The 22,665-nt window shown below is 33.9% G+C and overlaps 1 protein-coding gene across 1 annotated transcript in view; it reads right to left on the minus strand.

The window, feature by feature from the left end:
* The window catches only part of Exoc4 (exocyst complex component 4), a 771,143-nt gene that overhangs the window by 398,316 nt on the left and 350,162 nt on the right, over nucleotides 1-22,665 (minus strand). Inside the window, exon 10 of the mRNA XM_015493819.2 lies at nucleotides 20,265-20,361. Within this exon, the coding sequence (XP_015349305.2) occupies nucleotides 20,265-20,361 (97 nt within the window). The remainder of the gene's footprint in view (nucleotides 1-20,264; nucleotides 20,362-22,665) is intronic.

Raw genomic sequence — 22,665 nt, forward strand, 5'->3', positions numbered from 1 at the left:
ATAATAAAAGTCCTTAAGTTATGCAAATAATTATACCCAAATTAACCAGTTAAGTCCATGGTATTTTAAATTGGCATATATATACATATATATATATATTTTTTTTTTAATATTTATTTTTTAGTTGTAATTGGACACAACACCTTTATTTCACTTGTTTATTATTTTTATGTGGTGCTGAGGATCCAACCCAGGGTCCAGCACATGCGAGGCGAGTGCTCTACCACTGAGCCACAACCCCAGCCCCTGGCTCATATATTTTTAAGAGGACACAGTGATTGACAAGACCTGACCTATAATGTCTTTGAGAATCAAAGCTGGTCATAATTATGTCTTTTCATTTTATTTTTTTTGAACAAAAAATAGTTTCTTGTGACCTACCAGAATTACATTTATAATATATTCCCAAAGTTTCCTGTTAAGATGATATTACAAAGTTAAACAGTCCAATCAAAGTCATCATGGAAGAATCCTAGAACCTGGGAAAACTGGGATTTTAAGAGTTTTGAATGAAGGAGCACACTTGCAATATGAAGTAGAAAGTAAGAGCTAGAATTCCTAGTTCCTTCTGGCTAGGGTTAATCCTAGCCCCTTCATTTACAATAGGTTAATCTTAGTTGAGCTACTTTATCTCTAAACCTTTTTACAATGGGGTTGATAGGGTATGTACCACAGAGAGCTGCTGGAAAGACAAAATTAGATAATACATGCAAAGCACTTATATTTGGGCACCTAATTTGGGCTTAATCATTTTAGCTACTCTTATTATTTATTTGAGTTGATTGAGACCTGAATAACACAAAAGCAGATTACAAAAGTGACATTCACAAAGATTTGGATTTGATTCTCAGGACTAAAAAAGAAAAAAAGAAACCCAGAATGTATACTTAGACCATTAATTCCACAGCATATTACACTAACATTGCTAGAAACCATAATATTTGAAAACTATTATTTATTTTGTATATGTAATACAAAATTCAAATTATTCTTTATTTCCTCATATATAATTCAACAAGCACTCAATATGCATGCTCATTTGCATTTCTAGGTCCAAGTAGGAAACAATATTAATGTTCTAGAAATTCCATGTTTGCATGGTGTCAAACATTTGGTGGTAAATTAGATGTGAGCAATGCAAGCAAAATCACTAGGACTGCATCAATAATCTGATTCCTTATGGCTTTGGTGATACTCTTCCTGGAGTTTGCTGTGATAATGAGTATAGACAGTGTTGATCCATTAAGGACCATGCCTGCTGTCTTAATGTGTTCCCTCAAGTAATTCAGCCATGTTTGTTGGGGAGAGTCTTTGAACTATCTTAGGGACATTCAAATACCAAGGTTTCTTAGAATATGCTAATACATTTAAATTATAGAGGGGTTTCCTGATTGCATTCCCCTTCTCTCTGCAGAGGGCACACCACTCAACTGGCTTTGTCACAACCAAATGCAAACTTCTTCAGGGCTGGGGTTCCTAATTATATTTTGAAGTGCAACTGGTTTCTTTCCTGGTGGTTATTCATTAGCAACCAAATACAATTATATCTGAAAGATGAATAGTACACACATACATTTCATCCAATGCTCAAGTGAATAATTTCTAAGAGTGGGGTTAGTAGAAAAAGGTCAGAAGACTGAAAAAAAATCTTTAAAAAGATATTTTATAAATACCAAGACTATTTAGAAAAGTTTACACTTTGCTTTTCAGAGAAAGGAGGTTAAAAAAACTAGAGTATAAGACATAGCTAATATTTTGAAGAAAAATATGTAGTCTCTAGTAGTGCAATAAACTATAAAATTCTCATATTCAAATAAAGTTCTCTTGCTGGGAAGATTTCAAAAGTGTCAGCCAGGCTTCCTTCCTCTGCCCAGTTCAAACTGCATAAAACTTCTTGCAGAAGCTCCAAAGTCTGTAACAAAATACCTCTAACATTTACACCTATAATGGTTTTTCTTCAAGAACGAAGAGAAAATATAGGGAAATGAAATTTTTGACAGTCTTTGTGATGTTCAGTAAGGTGGAAGTGTGTTTGCAAACTCCAAACCTGACTGACTTGCTGTAGTACCTTCTCTGACAGGCAATGTTAAGCAAATGTCTCAGTCAGAAGGTTTTTGTGATACATGCGCTGGGCGTGGGGAGGGAGGCAAGGATAAGCTTCTTGTGCTGTCACGGGAAATTAACAGTCTACCTTAAGGAGTTTACAGACTATCATCTCAAATCAAACACTGGTGGCCTGTCAGCAAAAACAAAGCACTGAAGACAGCACCTGAAGCAACACTCTCTGCTTCCTCCTCCTCTTTCTAATGACCTAAATGAGAATCAGTTCTCCTCAAATAACTTTACCACAAAACACACTGGAAGATGTATGTTTGTAATTTACCTATTTGGGCCTCAAAAGCAACAACTAGGAGAACAAAATGTAAATCCATTTTAGGATTCAAGGATCCCAAGGCAAACACTGGGAGCTTGAAACATGAAACATGAACTGTCTATGGTCACCTGACACCCAGTTGCCTGGTCGCATCAAGCTTTTGACAGTGAGAAATTGTGGAAAAATTCACACGACTTATTCACTCACCAGATATTTACTGAAAACATACAGCAAGCTTGACATTAATGAAGTTGTAGGTATAATGCAAAGCCAATAATAAATGGTCCCAGCATCTTCTTCATGAAGGAGGAATGGGTGAGAACACACATCTAGATAATAATTCCATGCCAGGTCTTACTAGAGCACAGAGGAAAGGGAAAAGGACACTGGGAATAAAGGGGGAGTAAAAGAAATGTTGGAAAGTTTTTCCAATAAGATGCTGCTGACAGACAGGTGGAAGTTCACCAGGCAAAGGAGGAGGAAAAAGGCATCAAGTAGACAGAAAACACATTCACAAAGGGATAGGTATGACAGAGCACTGTGGTTTACAGAACTTCAAGCTATTTACAAGGGCTATGTAGACTATAGGAAGAAGACAGAGAAATAAAGGAAAGGAGCCTGCCTTCTTGTTCCCTTAAAAAGACTCTGAGAGCCTAGACGTGAGAGGAGCCACAAGGTGGTGGCCTGGCTCCTGCATCACTTTACAGTACCTTCCATGGTGTCCCTAAGATAGTCCAGCTTCATGCCAGGCTCCAAATTCAGCACACTGCAGAAAACCCTGTATCTAGAAGCGGATCTTTGGGACTAAGACCTGCTTCCAACACTGTAGTCCTTCAAAGAGGAAACTGAATGTTCACGTGTATCTATGAAATTAGGGACAATAGTACGACTTCTTAAAACTACTTATAAGAGTTGTTATGAGGATCAACCTTGGAAGTATTTTACAAATTGCTATTTACATGTTAGGTATTCTTTGTTACTATACATTTAAGAAAGTATCATGATCTATCTCATTAATACAATCCTTATTTTTTGTATTCTGGTAGATCCTCTTCTCATAGGCTGGCCCCTCTTTTTGACTTTCTTTTTTTAACCATAAAATAAATATACAATTCTTATCATGAATCCACAAATATAGATAGTATAACAAATAAGGTTATATTCATGTAATATAATTTGTACAATCAATTCCTTTAGATAGACAGCCCTATAAAATATAGATCTCAGTTCTAACATCCCCTGTGATTCATCCATTTCAGAATCTTTAACTTTCTTCTTAGCCATCATCTTCCCATCCTCTTACCCACTCATCCTTTTGCTTTGTTTTATTGCCAGAATCCCTGTGTTCAAGCTTAAGGGATTTCTGAAGGCCCTCCATTCCACCATCATCCAATGCAATATTTGATTGTTCCCCTTAAATGAGTATCATCAGCTCATCTGGCTCACATCATTTATCTAGAAGTTCCACTCTCCTTTACAGTAACTCCTTTTCCATCTCCCAACTCCACTTTCCAAACAAAAATATTGAGTTTGAATACATTCCAACTACTTTTTCATCCATATTCTTCTAACTTCTTCCCAAGTATCACTAGTAATTACAGAGGCTACCATTTTCTCCTGATTAGGAGGTTACTTTCTTAATATTTTCACTTGGGGTAGATATATTCCTTTCAAAATAAGATCTAAGTTCTATCTTGAATCATTTCAAGATAATGTGTTAAATGGTATAAAAATATGTCTAAATCACAATAATTTTCAAAAGGAGACAATAAGCAACCCACATTTATTTCTAAATATAGATCATAAAGGTGTGTGGGAGTCATTCACAAAGTAGTGGAAGGGGTGGTGTACAAGCTGATTCTTGAAGGATAAAATGTCATATAATAAAAAAGGGCAGAAGAGGGCTGGGATTGTGGCTCAGTGGTAGAGCGCTTGCCTTGCATATGTGAGGCACTGGTTTGATCCTCAGCACCAAATAAAAATAAATAAAATAAAGGTCCATTGACAACTAAAATGTGTCTATATATATATATATATATATATATATATATATATATATATNTATATATACACACACACACACACACACACACACGCATACACATACACATATACATACTTAAATGGCAGAAGACTGATATCAGTGGGTATATTTCTGGTGAAAAAGAAAAATATGTATAAGAATATGACTGTTCTAAGAAAAGAAAGGGATCTTAGGTCAAGGATGTACAAGAGGGACCTGACAGCACTGTACATAGATCAGGGTTAGGCCTTTTATTCCACAATAAGGAAATCAGACACCATGAATAGGGAATAAGAAATTGCAATGAAGCAAGGAAGTAGCATGATCACTCCAGTAGAGGCATAGTAGACAGAGTAGATAAGTCCACGTTTAGCACAATGCAAAGAAATCAGGAAGGTGAGGAGACTTTAAGCAATGCCAACAGGTATGCAAAGAAGGTTATGAATTTGAGACATTTATTAAGTCAAACCAGAAGAAACTGGTGACCCTGGATGTGTGGGGTATTAGGAACAAGAGTATTCTAGTTGGACTCCAAGCTTTTTTTGGCCTGGATTCCAAATGGGATGAAAGAAAGCAGAATTAAGACTAGAGATAGAATTAATCTGAAAAAATAAAAGGCCACAAAAAGAGAGGTAGCTCTACAACAAATAACATTCCAAAGTGAAAAAGAAAATGGAGGAAATGCAGCACTCAGAATAACGGACTTCCTTGTCATGACTTGTATTTTTATAATCAAATGACCACATCCTAATTAGAAACATAAGCTCCACAAAGGCATGGCAAGGATCTGATATATATTAAGTTCATGATGAATATTTGGTTGGGGGAAAGGGAATGGAACAATGAAAAACAAAACAGCAGAAAAAATAGGACCAAATTAAAGGAACCCCCCCACCCCCATTCAGTTTACTTAAAGCACAGTCAACTTCCATTGGATGTCAGTGTTGCATCTCGAAAATCAACAAGTCAATCAAGAACATGTTGAGAGAGAACGTAAAGAGTTAAGGCTTATATAGCAGATGGACCTCCACCTTCCAGAGGATGATATTGGGTCCTTTTTATTTTTTACTGAAATCCTCATTTCAATTTTCTTAAAAGCTTCAAAATAAGAAAGAAGTATAGATTCAATGAGAGGCATTTCTGAGCATCGATGCACCTCTCTAAGCATTTCTAATTTCATTCTAAAGAATAGATTTAGGGGCTGCTTTTTTTTTTAGTTTTTCAGACAATTTTCTTTGCTACTCTTATATCCACTCTTTTTAAACATTTTCCCACCATACCTCACATGGATGTAAAAAGCAAAAGCAAAATATGCAAATAAGATATGGAAGGTTTCACTGATGCTAGCACTCTGAATACACAGGACAGAGTGAGAGTCCTTCATATGGCTGGCTTGTAATCCTACTGGCCACCAGGAGAGCCCACAGATGTACCGAAACTCCCCAAAATAAAGTGCTTATGACAAATATGACTACAGGACATATTTCATTGTAATAGCCATTAACCTAGAGTGAAGGTGATGAGTAAAGGGACCTAGGACACTAAAAGAGATTAAAAACACATATTTTATAATTGGCAAGAATTAAAATGCAAGATTTCAAAGACATACTGAAAGAGTACTCAATATCTGTCAAGTTCACCTTGCACTTTTAAAATTGATCCAATACCTATGAGTCATTTGTTCATTTACAGAAAATGGTGTGTGTGTGTGTGTGTGTGTGTGTGTGTGTGTGTGTGTTTTGTTTGTTTTTTAACTGAACTGCTATGATGGACCAACCAGACCATTTTATTGACGAAAACATAGTCAAGAAAAGTGATTTTTTTTTTCTCACTATGAATTGTCAAATGGGCCCATGCCTTCTCATTGCTTCCTATAATATTCTTCCCGCTAACAGGCTTTTAGCTAATCCTTCTTCTCAAGCGTCTCATCTCCATTTTTGGATTGAATTCTTTCCCCAAAGTAGTTTGTTCATTAATGTTTGCTTAAGAATGTTGATTTAAAGTTGCCTACCTTCTCTCTTTGAAAAACTATTTAATGCTGAAATAGTATCACTTTTTTTGGTGTCAAAATTCTTTTTCTTTAAATAAACTGGCAAATTATGCTACTTGTTAATTATTTTTTCATCGGTTGATGCATAAACCCCAAAGTCTTGGATATAAAGACTCATTTAATTTTAACTTCCCTGACTTTAAAGATTTTTTTTAACATTTATTTTTTAGTTATAACTGGGCACAATATCTTCATTTCATCTATCCATTTTTAAGTGGTGCTGGGGATCCAACCCAAGGCCTTGCACATGCTAGGCGAGCACTCAACCACTGAGCCACAATCCCAGCCCCTTCCCTGACTTTTACAACCAGGCTTATGACACTGTGTAATGTACAGAATCTGACTCTGGATCCCTGGCCCATTGCCCAATAGGCACTGTCCCAACAACCAAGGTCTCTTACTAGCCTGAGAGGATCTTTGGCCAGGCATGATAGGAAATGAAAAATATTTCTAAGACATTATTTTGAAGAAGTTTAAATTGCATGCAGTTTTTAGTACCATAAAATGCTAAATATTCTCATACATTTCAAAATGATGATTGAGAATTTTGTTTTTACAACTGTAAATTTCAGTAATGTACTCACACAATGACAAACCAACTACTGCTAACACTTCTAATAATGTAGACAACACAGACATCATGTTACACAAAGAAGACACATTATACTAATGTAAAAATTCATAAAATATATGAATATATATGTAAAACATTTGATGTATATCATATCTCAATAAAAATGAAAAATTATTTTAGCTTTAAAAATTTAGAGAATCTGATATGTATAAAAATGATGTACGGATGGGAAAGGCAGCGGAGCACAANAAAAAAAAAAAAAAAAAAAAAAAAAAAAAAAAAAAAAAAAAAAATGATGTACAAATAAAAACATAACAGAAAAATTTATGACACTGCACTCTGAGTCTAATTGAGTATATTTCCAATGTTCCTTCTCTAAAAAGTGGTATACTAGAAAATTACTAGCACTGTATAGTTTTAAAATATTATTGAATACTTGCTTACCTATTTACACTGTGGTGTCTTATAGGAATAGGCTTTAAAGAATTCTCATTGAATTTAAAAAACAGTAATTGTCAAATAATTGCTGCTCTTCTATAACTAATGAAAACTACTTTGGGACATCAAAAACTTCCGTATTTATTTCAAGTGCAAAACAAAAGAGAGAACACTCAGAGTTTCTAAGTTCAAAGCTGCTTGGAACCACTCTTACCAGAAAATGAGATGGAGGTAATTAAAAACTAAACTAAAAATACATCTATTCTTCTATATAAGTAACTGCTTTCTCATCTCTTGCTTGAATCAAAGAACTTTTCATTCTTTCTTGTTAAATAAAATCTGAAAGTCCCTTTTCTTCACATATTACCCATTCTCAGACATTTTGTTATGACAATGGAGAAGAAGCTATTATACACATTAAAAAATAGTAGGCAATATTAATGATTAAATGTTCAAAAAATTAATCAAGGTCAAAAAGTTTCAAACAATCAAGGAAGAGTCTTGACAGTATACAGAAGCCATAATAATAAAGTCTAAGACATATTAATAAAGTCTACAAGGCAGAAACAAGAGAACAAAATAAACAGGAATGTGCGTGTGTCTGAGCTCTGAGGAGCAAGGGGAATGGTAAAATAATTTTACAAACTGTACGGAGATATAATGCATATCCAATATCCAAAGGAGTATAAGTTATTAAAGGGAGAAACTGTATATTTTCCTCTGGGTATGCCTATATTATTTTTGATACCAAATTACATTATCAATTTAGATTTCAAAATCAGATGTAAATGGGCCTGTGGCTGGACATAAATATATTTCATTGAATGCTGCATAAGCATATTTTGGCTACTGTAGTCCAAAAGATGAATACATGTTCAGAATACATAAAGAGCAGTAACCAACCATGTAAGCATTTTTGTACTGAAAATAATCTTTTCTACTGTCTCTTATATGTAAATCTCCAATAATGTTAATTGATAGTGATGAAATTTAATTGAAAAAGTTAAGAAAACCTCTATCTAAAATATCTGCTAAAATCTAGGTCAAAGTCACAGCAGTAAAGTCATGATGATTTTAGGTTTTACAGCAAAAGAAAGGCAGATTTCTTTTTGCCTTTGAGGGTCACTGAAAAAGTTAAGTTATATGAACTAGTTACTGGCACAGGAGAAGAATACAAAACAGTAGACAGGGCAAAAAGAAAGAGAACAGAGCTACGTGGTGATGGAGGTGGAGTTTCTCTACTAAGTGCTCCAGATTGAGTCATGGCATGAGTTTCCTTCTTGGTACACATCAGGAAGAAGAAAGTGCAAAACAAAAGCAGTCCAAACAGGCAACTATAATTTCTTGTTGCTGCCAAGGATAATCACCAATATTAACATGAAGCCAAAAAAGTAACCTGAGAAAATAAGACTGAAAGAAATAGATTTATCTATAGCTTTGAAGTTGCACAGTCATAGCATGAAAGAATGTAGATCTGAGAGCTCAGCATCCAGGTAACTGCAACCTGAACTCAGCTTCTGGTTAATTAAGCATCTCAGGAAGAGTACTGCCGTCCAAGGAAAGCTATCCTATTTCTGTTGCCATATTCATTAGAAAATTATCATTATTTAGCACATAGTCTCATTATGTAGAATTGCATTTCTTTAACATTCAATTAGTTCTAATCCAGGTTTATGAAGCAACAGAGGGAAAAAAAAACTGTTTTATCTCTTTTAAATGATAGCTTTTATATATTTGGAAATAGACACCAAATCGTCAAAGGTTCACTAACATTTCCAATTTTCTTATCATTTCTCATAAGAAATGACCTATACTTTTCTGCTAACCAGGCAGGCATGTCTTAACTTCTTTTGAGATTGTTGAAATGTGCATATATAAGTGGGTTGGAGCCTTGACTGTCTTTCAACTTCCCTCAAGAATATGTTAATCACAATCAATGTTTAGCTATATCTTAAAACACTTTTTGATAATCCAATGTGAAAAAAAGGACTAGAAGAAAACACTTATATAATCTCCAAAAGTTAGTTTGAAGAATAAAAGCATCTAACATTGGTAATATAAATTTGAAAGCAGTTACATAAATGTGAACTTTGGAATCTAAATATACCACCAATCAAAGCTTCACAGGCCTTGTAGGTCAGACTGTCTGAAAACACAGCAATATTTGTCATAATTTTGAGAACAGGAAAAAAAATAAAGGTTGTGTTTCATAAAAATTCAACAAGGTGGCCACATTTCCTTCCATGCATGAATAATGTATGATCCACAATATTATTTGCTAGACTATCTAATCACCAACATCTTTCAAATGTCTATATAAGCTTTAGCTCATTAAGAACAAACATGTACCTGTATAAAAATATCACCTACCTGTGAATACTAAGGAAAACATTCTAATACATCAATGCACACATCAAACTGACATAGGAAGGAGAACTCCTCTGTATTTCTCAAAGATAAAAATACTAAGAAAGGAACTAAGAAAGACTTATTTCAAATTTTGATATTTAAGTTTAATGTAAGTATTCAAACTAAATCTTCCTTTCAAAGACACACACTCAAAATATCAAGGAATGCTTGATCCAAGAGCTACTATCTACTGTCTAAATAAAAGTGAAAAAAATTCAACAGAAATGAAGTAAAAGGCTAAGAACTATTTCAAAACAGGGTTTCTTCTATCACAAAGGTTTTATAATGTTAGAAGAAGCTTCCATGATTCATGAAAGAACAAGGCAAAAGATACTTCATTCAACCACTGGCTTTCAAATGCAGTAGTAATAAGAGAGAGAAAAATGTAAAAGGAGAAAGTATCTCAGTTTCTAACAAATCAGTACAAAAGAAATTCTAAGTTACAAAGAGCAGAAATTTAGGATCAAAGCTGTAAAATAGTAGATTTCTAAAAACATACTTATAATTCTATATTTTATCCTATGACAAACACTTCTTAGATTTACAATAAAGGGAAAAAAAGACATAAAATGACTCTAGAGTAGTTCCTCTTATCTGTAGTTTCCATTTCAATGGATTCAGTTACCCACAGTCAACAGTATTCCAAAAATAAATGGTAAATTCCATTTAATGGTAATTAATTCATAGGGTTCTACATACTTTTATTACATTGTACTGATGTAGTTACTCCATTTTATTAGCAGTTGTTTTCAATCATTGCTGCACATAGCTTATAAATTAAACCTTATCATAGATGTGTATCATAGGAAAAATAGTATATTTAGGGTTGAGTACTATTTGTGGTTTCAGGCATCCACTGAGTGTCTTGAACATGTCTCTTGTGGATGAAGGAGAACTACTGTACTATCTTTAAGTCTGAAAGACAGACTAATGTCATTGCTAAAGACAAATTATTTTTCTGCATATTTTATGCATATCATATAACAAAATATTTAGTAAGCACTCCTACAACATACTGCTTAAGAACTAGTGGGTATCCCAGTCATATTGAACTTACACCTGAACCTCTGTTCTCTCTCTTCACTAAACAGTGTTAAAAAAGGATTGGAAAAGGAAACATCAAAAAGGCAGAAACCTAGAATGTTAAGGAATATAGATTCAGAGTTTTGAAGGCCTAAAACAATCTTTCCAAATTCCTTCATCAAGTTAATACTGCCAAAAACAAAAAATGTTGATAACACCTTTTGTGCTAGATCAGGTTTAGACTAACACATTTGATAAATTTGTTGCAAAGCTTATTACAAAAATCAAAAACAAACCAGGCTTTCTGCAATGCAGCCTGCCATACCATACCTTTTCGAGGAGAAAACAATAACTTATACTCTTTGAAAACTCATATATTTGAAATACCATATAGGATTACTCCTTAATAACACTCTGCTAGCAATTTACAATAGCTAGGTATGGAACCAACCTAGATACCCTCCAACATATGAATGGATATAGAAAATGTGATACACACACACAATGGAATATTACTCAGCCATAAAGATAAATGAAGTTATGCCATTTGCTAGTAAATGAATGGAACTGCAGACTGTCATATTAAATGAAATAAGTCAATCTCCAAAAAACAAAGCAAAGGCTGAATGTTCTCTCTGAGATGAATGTTCTCTCTGAGTCAGCAGATGCTGACTCACAATAGGTGGGGGTCCGGGGAGGGAGGAGTGGAAGTACACTAGATTGGAGCAGGGAGGGAGGGTATATGGGAATGGGAATGACAGTAGAATGAATCAGACATATCATTTCTATGTTTATATATGAAGACACAACCAGTGTTAACTCCATATCATTAACTCCACATCATGTACAATCACAAAAATGGAAAGTTATACTCTAAGTTTGTACATGTCAAAATACATTCTACTGTCATGTATAACTAAAAAGAACAAATAAAAATTTTTAAAAAAACCACTCTGCTAGTCTAATGTCATATTTGCCCAATATCATTGGCTAATAATGCCAAAGTGGCCTCTATCAAATTATATATTCTATTTTGGGATATAGAGTTCTTGAGAGGATGGAGCATTTTCACTATAATAAAAAGAGTAGTGACAATGACTTCACCATTAAAAACAGAGATTCCTGCATATCTCAAATCCAGCAAGATAAAGTCTTCTGAAATAATTTCTCCCAACAGCCAGTATCATCAGGCTTTCTCTATGCCATCACAATCTTTGGGAATTTGAGAAGCAGTGCCAAAATTTCTTGTAAATCCAAATATCTTCCTTGTTTAAGCAAAGAGAAGACCATTTTCATCTAGACCACCCTGAGTACAGTTCTACACATGTCCTCCAACATGAGCCCTTCTAGACCACACCCCTATTCATATCAGTCTTTTCACTATTCTTTGAAAATGTGTGTCTTCTTCCTTTATATTTACCATTTCCTATGGCCAAGTCATTCTGCCCCATTTATTCATACGGCTTCCTCTCTCACTTCATTTTCAGGTCTAACCAAATGCTGTATTTTAGAACATCCCAGTTCATCCTAAAATAGTGTCCCTACCCCCAACACCAGTCCATACAGTCACTATCAAATTCCTTTCTCTGTTGTTCTTCATAAAACTATCACTACTCCATACCTTCTCCACATGTACTAGTTTACTTCTTCATTGTGTGATTTTTCCACTAGACTAAATTCCATGAGGCAGAGACTTGGTAATCACTAGCTGAAGATTAGCTACAAAATTCTCAATAGATTTTATTACTGGGTGAGTGAGTGAATTTTTCTTTTACTTAATTATAATTTAATTTTATGTGCCTTTGACCTAGCAGCATTGGCAATGTGATATTGTAAGTACTGTAGTAAAAGAAACAGTATGAAGTAAAGTTAATCACAATTGTCATCTACTCTAGAATATCATTTTGGAGAAACATAACTTACTATGTTAATGGCATTATTATTCTTGGAGCCTTTCTTTGTTCTATGTCTGCCTTTGGCTACTTCCTGTCCTCCTAATTTCTACTCCCTCCTAGCCATCACAGGCATTTCTTTTTTTTTCTTTCTACAATTAACTTTTGATAAATGTTTTTATTAGAACATTATAAAAATACGGTATAAACATACATGTTCATTGTGGCATATTCATATGTACTTATATCACAATTTGTGTTCCATTTCATTCCCCCGTCCCTCCCGTATCCCTTCCCTATCCTCTTCCTTTACTCCATTGGTCTCCCTTCTATTTAGTTATTTTTCAATTTCAAAGCGATTTCATAAAAGGGCCATAGTTTTTGAAATGGTTCCCTGTACCATTGCCAACTGGTAGTTACTCTATCCTATATGAAGTTCTTCTTCTCTATACATTAGACAATACAATAATAACTACTTCTTGTCTTTACTATTGCTTGATTTAAGAAAGTACACAGCCAACCAGAAGATATACTGTCCATCAATAAAAATCTAAGTGAAGAAAATTTCATTTTTTCACTGACCTAGATGCCAGTGCACTCCTCACTGACCAGTAAGTACTTCACTTTTGTTCTCCCCAGGAAGACATTAATTATTACTTGATGTTAATGAAGTGTGGCTGATGATAACAGTGAAAATGCTCATGGTCAGGTATTCAATATTCAAGCTGCCTCTAATACAGTGTGCATCAGTAACATTTTCACAACTTTGAAATCCCTCATCATCCCCATGTCTCCAGCTTGTGGTCTCTGAAAATACGCCCAACAAAAAATGCAAACAATTTTTCGTCAGCTGTCTCATAGGAAGCATATTTCATATAAGAAAGTCCTCATTACTGTGAAGAGTAAAATATTCATAAAAGCTGGTTGAAGCAAAGAAGCGAAAGAAACACACATGGTAGAATCCATTTGTCACTTGATCTTTTGAAATGTAAGGGTTTTAGAATCCCTAAATAATATAAAAGCATTTCCTAGTCATGGAATCATAAAAATTGAAAGACAGAAAGCAACATGCAGGCCAGTCAACTCCTTGCTGTACATATAAGGAAAATGAAGAATCACAAGTGATTTGGCCAACATCAAAGATTAGAATGTGTTGACTCCCATCCATCCCACAAGACACTTTCATTGACTACATTAATTTTCTGAATTGGTTTTAAATATAAAAACTAACATATGTGAAGAAAGTAATGTTTATGTAGAAAAGAATTAAGGTCAACTGAGATCAAGAGGCTGGACCTGATCCAACAGGGCTCATGTGCCCATGAGAAGAGGAAAAGATATCAGGGAGCTCTCTCCCTCCCAGACACAGATAAGGGACAAAGTGAGGACTCCTTGGACTCTGTGTCCTCCTACGTGACTCATGTCCAAGCTAATTAGGACTTGGAATTCTGTTTCTAAAGCCCTGATGGACTATATTAAATGCCTGCACCTTTTTTTTTTTTTTTTAAATGATTCCCCTTATGAGAGAGTAGATGTGACAGAGTCAAGGATAGGATTTTTTCCCCCTGGTAGGGGGGTTTGAAGACAGGGGCACTTAACCACTGAAGTACAACCCAAGACCTTTATGTTTTTCAGAAGGAAGCTTGCTGAGTTGCTAAGGCTGCCCTTGAACTTGAGACCCTCCTGCCCCAGCCTCCTAGTCACTGGGATTATAGGTGTGCACTACTGACCTCATAGGTAACTGCAGCCAGCTAGAACTTTGTTTTCATTTAGAAACACTGTTACCAGTGTACCTTATTTGCTCATTAAAGGAAAAAAAAAAAGCATATTTTAGTTCAGTGCTGTAAGCATTTAATTTATGAAGGAAACGTTTTTGCTCTCACCATGTTTTACTATATGAAGGAACTGTAATAACAAATCTAAGGCACAATATGTTTTATCTCATTTTAGGTTTTCAGAGAATAATGAAAAATTAATGAAAAAACAAATAAAAATTTAAATTCTGACCATTCAACTCCAAAATTCCACAAGGAATCATTATCCTGAAATGATCACTATTACTAATTTAAAAAGTGTCATTGTGATAAACTGTGGTTGATATATCAATAAAAGGAACTTCATTGCCAAATGTTCATTTATATCTAGATTATGGTGAATAATTACCACAATGTTATTATTCAGAAATAGTAGTTTTCCAAAAACATCTAAATATAAGTTGGACCTACACAAAATAAGGGAAATATGCCATTCAAATTTCAACATTATCTTCTTTCAGGCTCAAAAACATTAAATTTCAACATTATCTTCCTTCAGGCTCATAAAATAAATTCCACTTATCAAAATCAATCTACCCATTTCTCTTGAAAGTTTCCACAGAAAGCTGAAAAACATGTGGTGGGCAAAAAAGGCATTAGTCATCATATCTATGCCAAAATATTTTAGAAATTACCTGGGCATGGTTAGAAATTTATCTGTTTCAATATAGTTCTTTTCATTTGGACCTAAAGGAAGAAAAATTGATTAGATGACCACTGTCATCACAAGCTTCATTAAGGGTTTATTTGCACAAACTATCTTAGTAGACGAACAGTACAGCAAGAAAAAAAAAATACTACATTCCATCTTTCTAAGAACCAAGACTGGCCAGAAAGAAAATAGCAATAAAAACATGAAATAAACAAGTAAAAGAATCAGCAGACTTAAAGGGGAAAGAAGAAATTGGAAGTGAGTTCATTTGCCTCCAACATCCTATGAAATCATGTAATGATGAGACTACAGGGGGTTATGAGGGCAAAACAAAAATAAGCTACAAAATTATCAGGATTGAGGACATTGTAGTATGATGTTAAGAGAAGGGATCATGCAGGACTGCTGGGAATCTACAAAAGAGTGTAACAGGAACTGCTGTGTAGTATTCCCAGCGGGATGGTTCAGAGGGTTTGATACAGAAAAAATACTCCAGGCTTCAAAGACTGCACTGCCAGCAGAATGAAAATTATGAAAAGAGCTTTCTTAATGAATGACATATAGAAAGCCATATGCACAATGTTAGGAAGACAGAGTACCAGAGAGGCTAGACAAGGGGAAAGATTAGAAAAGGAAATGTCTCTCCCTTCCAGTGAAAACTAGTTGATTTCACTCAAACATTCCAAGGAGGTAATGACGTAAATTTAAATAAACAGGTGTTAACTTGTGATAAAAGTGAATTCATAAAAAGTTCCTTCTGAACTACTGAATTATGATGTAAATTCTAAGTAAAAAATAATTTGTTAAGATCAATTAGAAGACGAGTGTGGCTGGTTGGGATGGGAAAATAATATGAATCAATTGATACAAGCAGAAACACATTGAAGAATAGCATTAGGAGTGAGGTAGTAGTAAGGGTAATAGGATATGTCATTTCACATATGGCAAAACTCTTTTGGGAAAGGCTGTAGTGATTCATAATCTCTCACAGGCATAAGATTTCCTATTAATTCATGTTCTTTCCAATATCTGGTGTTTCAGGCTTCTTAATTTTTGCCACTTATGCAAACTACCAAGTGAGTACTTTGTAGAGAAGAATATCATTTTACTATTTGTTTCTAGGACCTCTCGTTTGAATCAGAGTCCAATTTGGAAAAAAACAAAAACAAAACAAACAAACAAACAAAAAAAAAAACGCTAAGTAAAACAGAAGTGAAGTCGCCTCCATTTTAAACAAGATACGTTGTTGTGGTTTTCATTTTTAATTTCAGGTCTTCTTCTTCCCCCACCCACTTTTCCATTCTTCTGCATTGCCCTCCTACTATGCCAGATTTTCTGCTAAACAACAGAATGCTAAATCACATTTACTTTCAACTAGCAAGGGAAAAAAGCAATGAGAATTCCAAAACATAACAGCACAATTTTATTTAAATAATTGCACAAAAATAAGAATAACTGTTCTCAGTTGGGAGTCCACAACTAACTTGGAGAAGGGAAAATATACAGTATAAGTAATCAATAAACATTGTTGCTAATGAGTAAACGAATGACAAAAGAAAAAATGAGAAAACTTTTAAATGAAAAAGCAATAATGAAACACATTATGATAATAATGCACATTGATTCTTCTAATTACAAAAATTTAAATTCTAGACTTAAGAAGTGATAAATCCAAATAAAGCAAGGCTGAAGTATATAAACTAAAGTTAAAAAGCACAAGAATACTAAAAGCCTTATGGTTTGAAATTCCACAAGCCCAGTATTCTATAATGAAATTCTTTAATTGGTTTGAGAAGTAAGTTGAAGTAAGTTGAAATTTGTGTCAAGGGCTAATTTAAAGTCTATAATCATCATCTACTGATCAAAGAATTAACTTACCTTACAGGCCACATGATATACCTATCAATTCCATCAAGAGATATATAGAGAAAGAATGAATGATATACTATTTATATCATGCAACAAATCTCCTCTAGTTATTATCAATAATAAATTAAAATTCTGAATGAAAGTAGAAACCAAATAAGTAGACCAGTGGGAGTACTATCAAGTCTCGAAACAACTCTCTACCAAAGTAACATAAATATTACACTAAAAAAAGACTGTCAAGAACTATAATACATTAAACTCTATCAGTCTTCTTTCAAATGTGAAAAACAGTATAACATATTTTTCACTTACTTTATGTTAAAAACGTTCTATAAGAAAAAGCTCTTGAAAAACAGTTATTGGCAACACCACTAAATAGCCTCCATAGGGTTACTTCTATACATGAAACAGATGTAAGCATAAGGATTCCATTTATTCAAATTATAGCAGTAAATTATGGCATTAAGTTTAGAAGATGCCTACAATGATAAAAGTGTTTTCTCATTTTCCTAACAATTAAAAACACTAAGGAGAAATCAATTGTAATTGCAGAAAAGAGTGAATACTAACTACCAAAGTCAGTTAATATACATGAACAACACCATCTAAGGGAAATTTTGCATGTTCTAATATATCTTTTATAAATATGTGTGTGTGTGTGTATGTGTGTGTATACACACTCTATTAACTAAACCAATGGAGAAAGTCATAGTTGTCTTAATCCTGTAATTTTAAATAAACTTACTTGCTACAATGTTTGTTACAACAGATTTCTTAAATATCATTAATTTTTTCATTGTATGAGAGTGGTATTTCTTACTTTAATTTATACATTTATGTTTTTATATTCAAAACTAACAAGGGAAGGTAATCTTGTGGAAAACAATGGTTACCTAAATAAGAGATTTGAATTTAAATACTCATAAGGATATTAATTCACTATCTTGTTTAATGAGAAAGTAGAAAGTTCCAGTACTGAACTGCCCAATTCAATAGCTTTCATTTAACTGTTATTCCAAATGCCTTAAATGTTACAGGAGTTACCTTAGAAGGTTAATGTGTTATTGTGAAATATACTTAACTTTTAGTGAACCCACAAGTTCCTATTCTTTTATATGAAAATAAAGCAAAGTATATAATGGTTCTTTACAGAGAAAACATACAAATAAAATTATATTAGTAATCTACATCCCAAAATTCCATTTCTAAATTGTGATCACAAACATGTAACAGTAAAGTTACCACCTTAATATTTTTAAGTGTACAGTAGTGTTAACTACTATATTTTCATTGTTGGGAAAGTCATTAGTACTCTTATAGAGAACAGTACTGAGAATCTTCAAAAAATTAAAATTAGAAGTGTCATATGGTCCAAGAATCCCACTATTAGAATTTCTACAGAAATTAAATCAGTAATGTTGTAGAGACATCTACATTCCCAAATTCATTGCAGCACTATAAACAATATCAAGAAATGGATACAGCCCATGTATTCATCAACTAATGAACAGATAAAGAAAGTATGGCATGTATACACAATGGAACACTATTTGGCAATACAAAGGATGAAATCCTATCATTTGTGAGAATATGGATGGAACTGGAGGTATCCGTATTAACGGAAACAAACTATGCCCAGAAAGACAAATACTGCATAATGTTACTCATGTGGAGTAAAAGAATGTCAATCTTGTAGAAGAAGCTCAGAGTAGAGTGGTGGATACCAAGGGCTAGGAAGAATACCATAGAGGAAAGGATGGGAGAGGTTGATCAAGGGTGGAAAGTAAATTACAGAGGAGAAGGAAGTTGTGGTGTGCTACTACCGGCGGCATGTCTATAGAGTAGAATTATATATCATACATTTCAAAAACGTAGAAGAATTTTGAGAGTTTTTATATGAAAGAAATGTTAACTGAGGAGATAGACATGTTTAACCTGATTTTGACATTACACAATGTATTCATGTATTGAAATGTCTCGTTACAATTTTTATATTTTTATATTTTCATGTAGCAGTTAAAAGTTTAATTTAAAAAACATATTAAATTTACCACCTTAATCTTCTTCAAGTACACAATAAAATACTGTTGACTACTGCATACATACTGTTATCTAACACATCAATAAAAACTTTTCTAAGCAAAACAAATTTTGTATCCATTGAACAACTGCCCATGCCACCCACCATCACACTGAAAAGTACCTTTTTAAAGATGTTGTGGGCTTAGAAATTTTCTTAACGGCATCATGAATTGTTGCTTTTGTTGTGTTCCTATAATCATAGCATTATACTTAACTAAGATATACAATAGTTTCACATAAGTCATAAAATTATCTTTTTGTCTTTCTTTTTTTCCCTTCCACTCTGGGGATTAAACCCAGGGTGCTCTATCACTGAGCTACAAAGTCCTCTCTGAATTTCATTTTGAGATAGAGTGCCACTAGATTGCTGAGGCTGACCTCAAACTTGTGATCCTACTGTCCCAAACTATAAGACTGGGGGTGTAGCTGAAGCAGCTGGAATTATAGGCATGAACCACCATACCCTGCTCAAAATCATGTATCTAACTGCTATAATATCTTTCAGTTTTTGAAATCATATTCATTCAGACACCTGCCAATTCTCAAAAGACAAGGAATCATTAATGTAAATAAGAAAGACTGATTATGGGCCAGCAATTTTTTTCCCCATAAAGAGCCAGAGAGTGAATATTTTAGGCTTTGTGGGCCACATGGGTTATGTCGCAATATAGCTCTACAAATGTAGCTCAAAAGAAGCAAGGAGCAATACATGAACAGATGAGCAGGAATGGGTATCAATAAAAATGCTTTTATAAAAACAGGTGGCAGGAGGGATGTCTGCAGGGGGCCATGGTATGCCAACCTCTGAGATAGACCAGACAGTGAGAAAAAGGGAGCAAAGAAAGAAAATCAAAATAAGTATTTAGAAACAGCTATTCTCAAGAATAAGTGACTACTTCTAGGATCGATGTTTTCTGTTTTATTGACTAACTTTGATTGTGAGGGCCAAACAAATGGAATATTTTTTAATGACTTTTTTCAACACTGAACTATTGGCATTCAGTACATCAGCATAAATAATAGAAATGCTGATCTGCAGCAAGTTCTCATTGGACTTGACTTACCTTAGTAATGGGTGGAATATGACGGTAATGTTTCTGGCTCCAGGTTTGCAGACAAATTTTGTTCCTCCACCTTCAATTAAGTTGTCATCAGGACCCCCTTTCAGAAAAAAGAAAACAGAGATATTTAGCGTGCTGAAACTTTTATAAATAAATAAGCCAAGTCTGTATACTTGAATGTCACAATTTGAAAACTGTTATCTCCATATCTGCAAAATTATCTTAAGTAATTTGACCCAGTCTTCCCTGAATAAACTGTGAATTAGGATTTTGGAATTAAAAAAACAGAACCTAGTAAGAATAAATGCAATATTTAAATCAACACCACAAGGTTATAATTATTTTCTGAAGGACAATGCCAGTTAAGGTTAAAATTTAGGTCTCTGGTCAACTATGCCTTTCTTAGGTGAGCACATGAAACTTCATGGGGAAGGAAGAAGTTCCATTCAAAACTGTCCCGGGTTGTAGGACTAGAGCAGAGGTTTGTATAAACCTACCTACCTGGTCATATTTCATCAGATTTAAGACCCCAATGATTATAGATACATTGTTATTTTATGTACTACTAGAAAAAAAATCTAAGAAAACTATATACAGCTTTCTTAAAAAACTTTATTTTTTTTCTTATGAAAAGCTTCTTTGGCTTTTAAAATAAATATATGTTTGCCAATACTCTCTTGTGCACATTCAATAAGCAAATATCAGAAAAACAAACCCTTGAGGCAGTTTTTGGGGATTGAACCCAAGGCACCATTATCATTAAGCTACATTCCCAGAATTTTTTTTTTTTTTTTTTTTTTTAGCTCTTTATTTTGAGACAGGGTCTTGCTAAGTTGCCCTGCTAGTATCAAACTTGAGATATTCCTTCCTTACCTTTTTGAGTACCCAGAATTATAGGTATGCACCATTGCTAGGCTGGTTAAAGCATTCTCAAAATTATATAATGTTCAAAGGCTTGTTCTTGGGGCTGGGGTTGTAGCTCAGTGGTACAGCACTTGCCTACTATGTGCAAGGCACTGTCAATCCTCAGCACCACATTAAAAATAAATAAATAAATAGGTTTTGGGCCCATTACAGCTATTGAAAAAAAAAAAAAAAGGCTTGTTCTTCCAAATAAATATGACTTAGAGTTGTCAATGTCCTTGTGTTCTAAACAGTGTCATTCTTGTCACCAAGCGTGTGGGTTTCTTAAAGAAATATGCCATGTTGCAGCTTGTAGTATTTTGTTCCAAGCAGGTGATGAGCATTCTAAAAAGTTTAAAGTTGATTCTTTCTTGGTGCTATTAGAAGATTTAAATAGAAGCTTTTCCTATACTAATCATAATTCATATTACTTTATCAAATCATCCTTAATTGGTTAATTAACTGAAACACTGAAGCATCATGGTGCAACACATTCTGTGGCATCATAATTATTTTCTAAAGGACAATGGCCAGTTAGATGCCACGGGTTTAGGGTATGTCCTAATTTCAGAGAGTTTAGAATATAAAAAGGATGTTTATAACTTTGGATATTAGGAGAAATGCTTCCACCACTCCTCCTGTTTCTTTCCATTTTAAAATGAAATTCAATTAATATAATCCCTGACTTCTCTCTACTTGTATCCACTCTAGGGGCAGCAAAGTAATTCCCCTTTGATTGGTAAATATTGAGAAGGAAACGCTGGGCATGCATGGCTTAGCAAGGCTCTTATTCTACTTTGGAAACTGAATGCCCATAGATATTAAGTGTTGTCTGATTTGGTGTAGCTATAAGGCTGGGGAGGTAGATCAGTGGGAGAGCACATGCCTAGCATGTGCAAGACCCCAGGTTCAATCCTCAGCACTGCAAAAGGTAAAAGAAGAAAGAAAAAAGTAAAGAAAGAAAGGCAAAATAAATTTATAAAGGCCCTGTTTTGGAAGTGGTCTAACACCTTCTATAAATGAGTAAATACATCTAAATTTCAAATTTCATTACCACTCCCATTTGACCACAAACTAAGTTATGTCTATATCACTATTATTAATATAAAAGTGGTATTTAACTTTCTACTACCTTTTGTTATTTCTTAATAGTTTCAGAATTCTGGCAAGAAAAATAGATGCTATTTAGTGGGTTTCTTCAAAACTCTACCATTCTACATTTAAATATTTTATTTCTTCTAAATTAAACATCTGCTTTCTGACTATAGTTCTTTGAATGATATCAAACACGAAAAAATCTCATTTGATTTATTATCTACCTAATGGTCTCTTGAGGCATCTTGGAAATTGATAAACTTTAGAAATCCATACCCTGGATCAAGACTTCCCAGAGGCATCAGAGACTAGATAAGTACATTTAGAGCAGCTGTTTCCAGCAACTAATCAGAATATAGTTTTGCAGGCACATACAGTTCTTAATTCAAAATCATGACCTATTTAT

Source organism: Marmota marmota, unplaced genomic scaffold (genome assembly GCF_001458135.2).
Source record: "Marmota marmota marmota unplaced genomic scaffold, marMar, whole genome shotgun sequence".
NCBI classification, from domain to species: domain Eukaryota; kingdom Metazoa; phylum Chordata; class Mammalia; order Rodentia; family Sciuridae; genus Marmota; species Marmota marmota.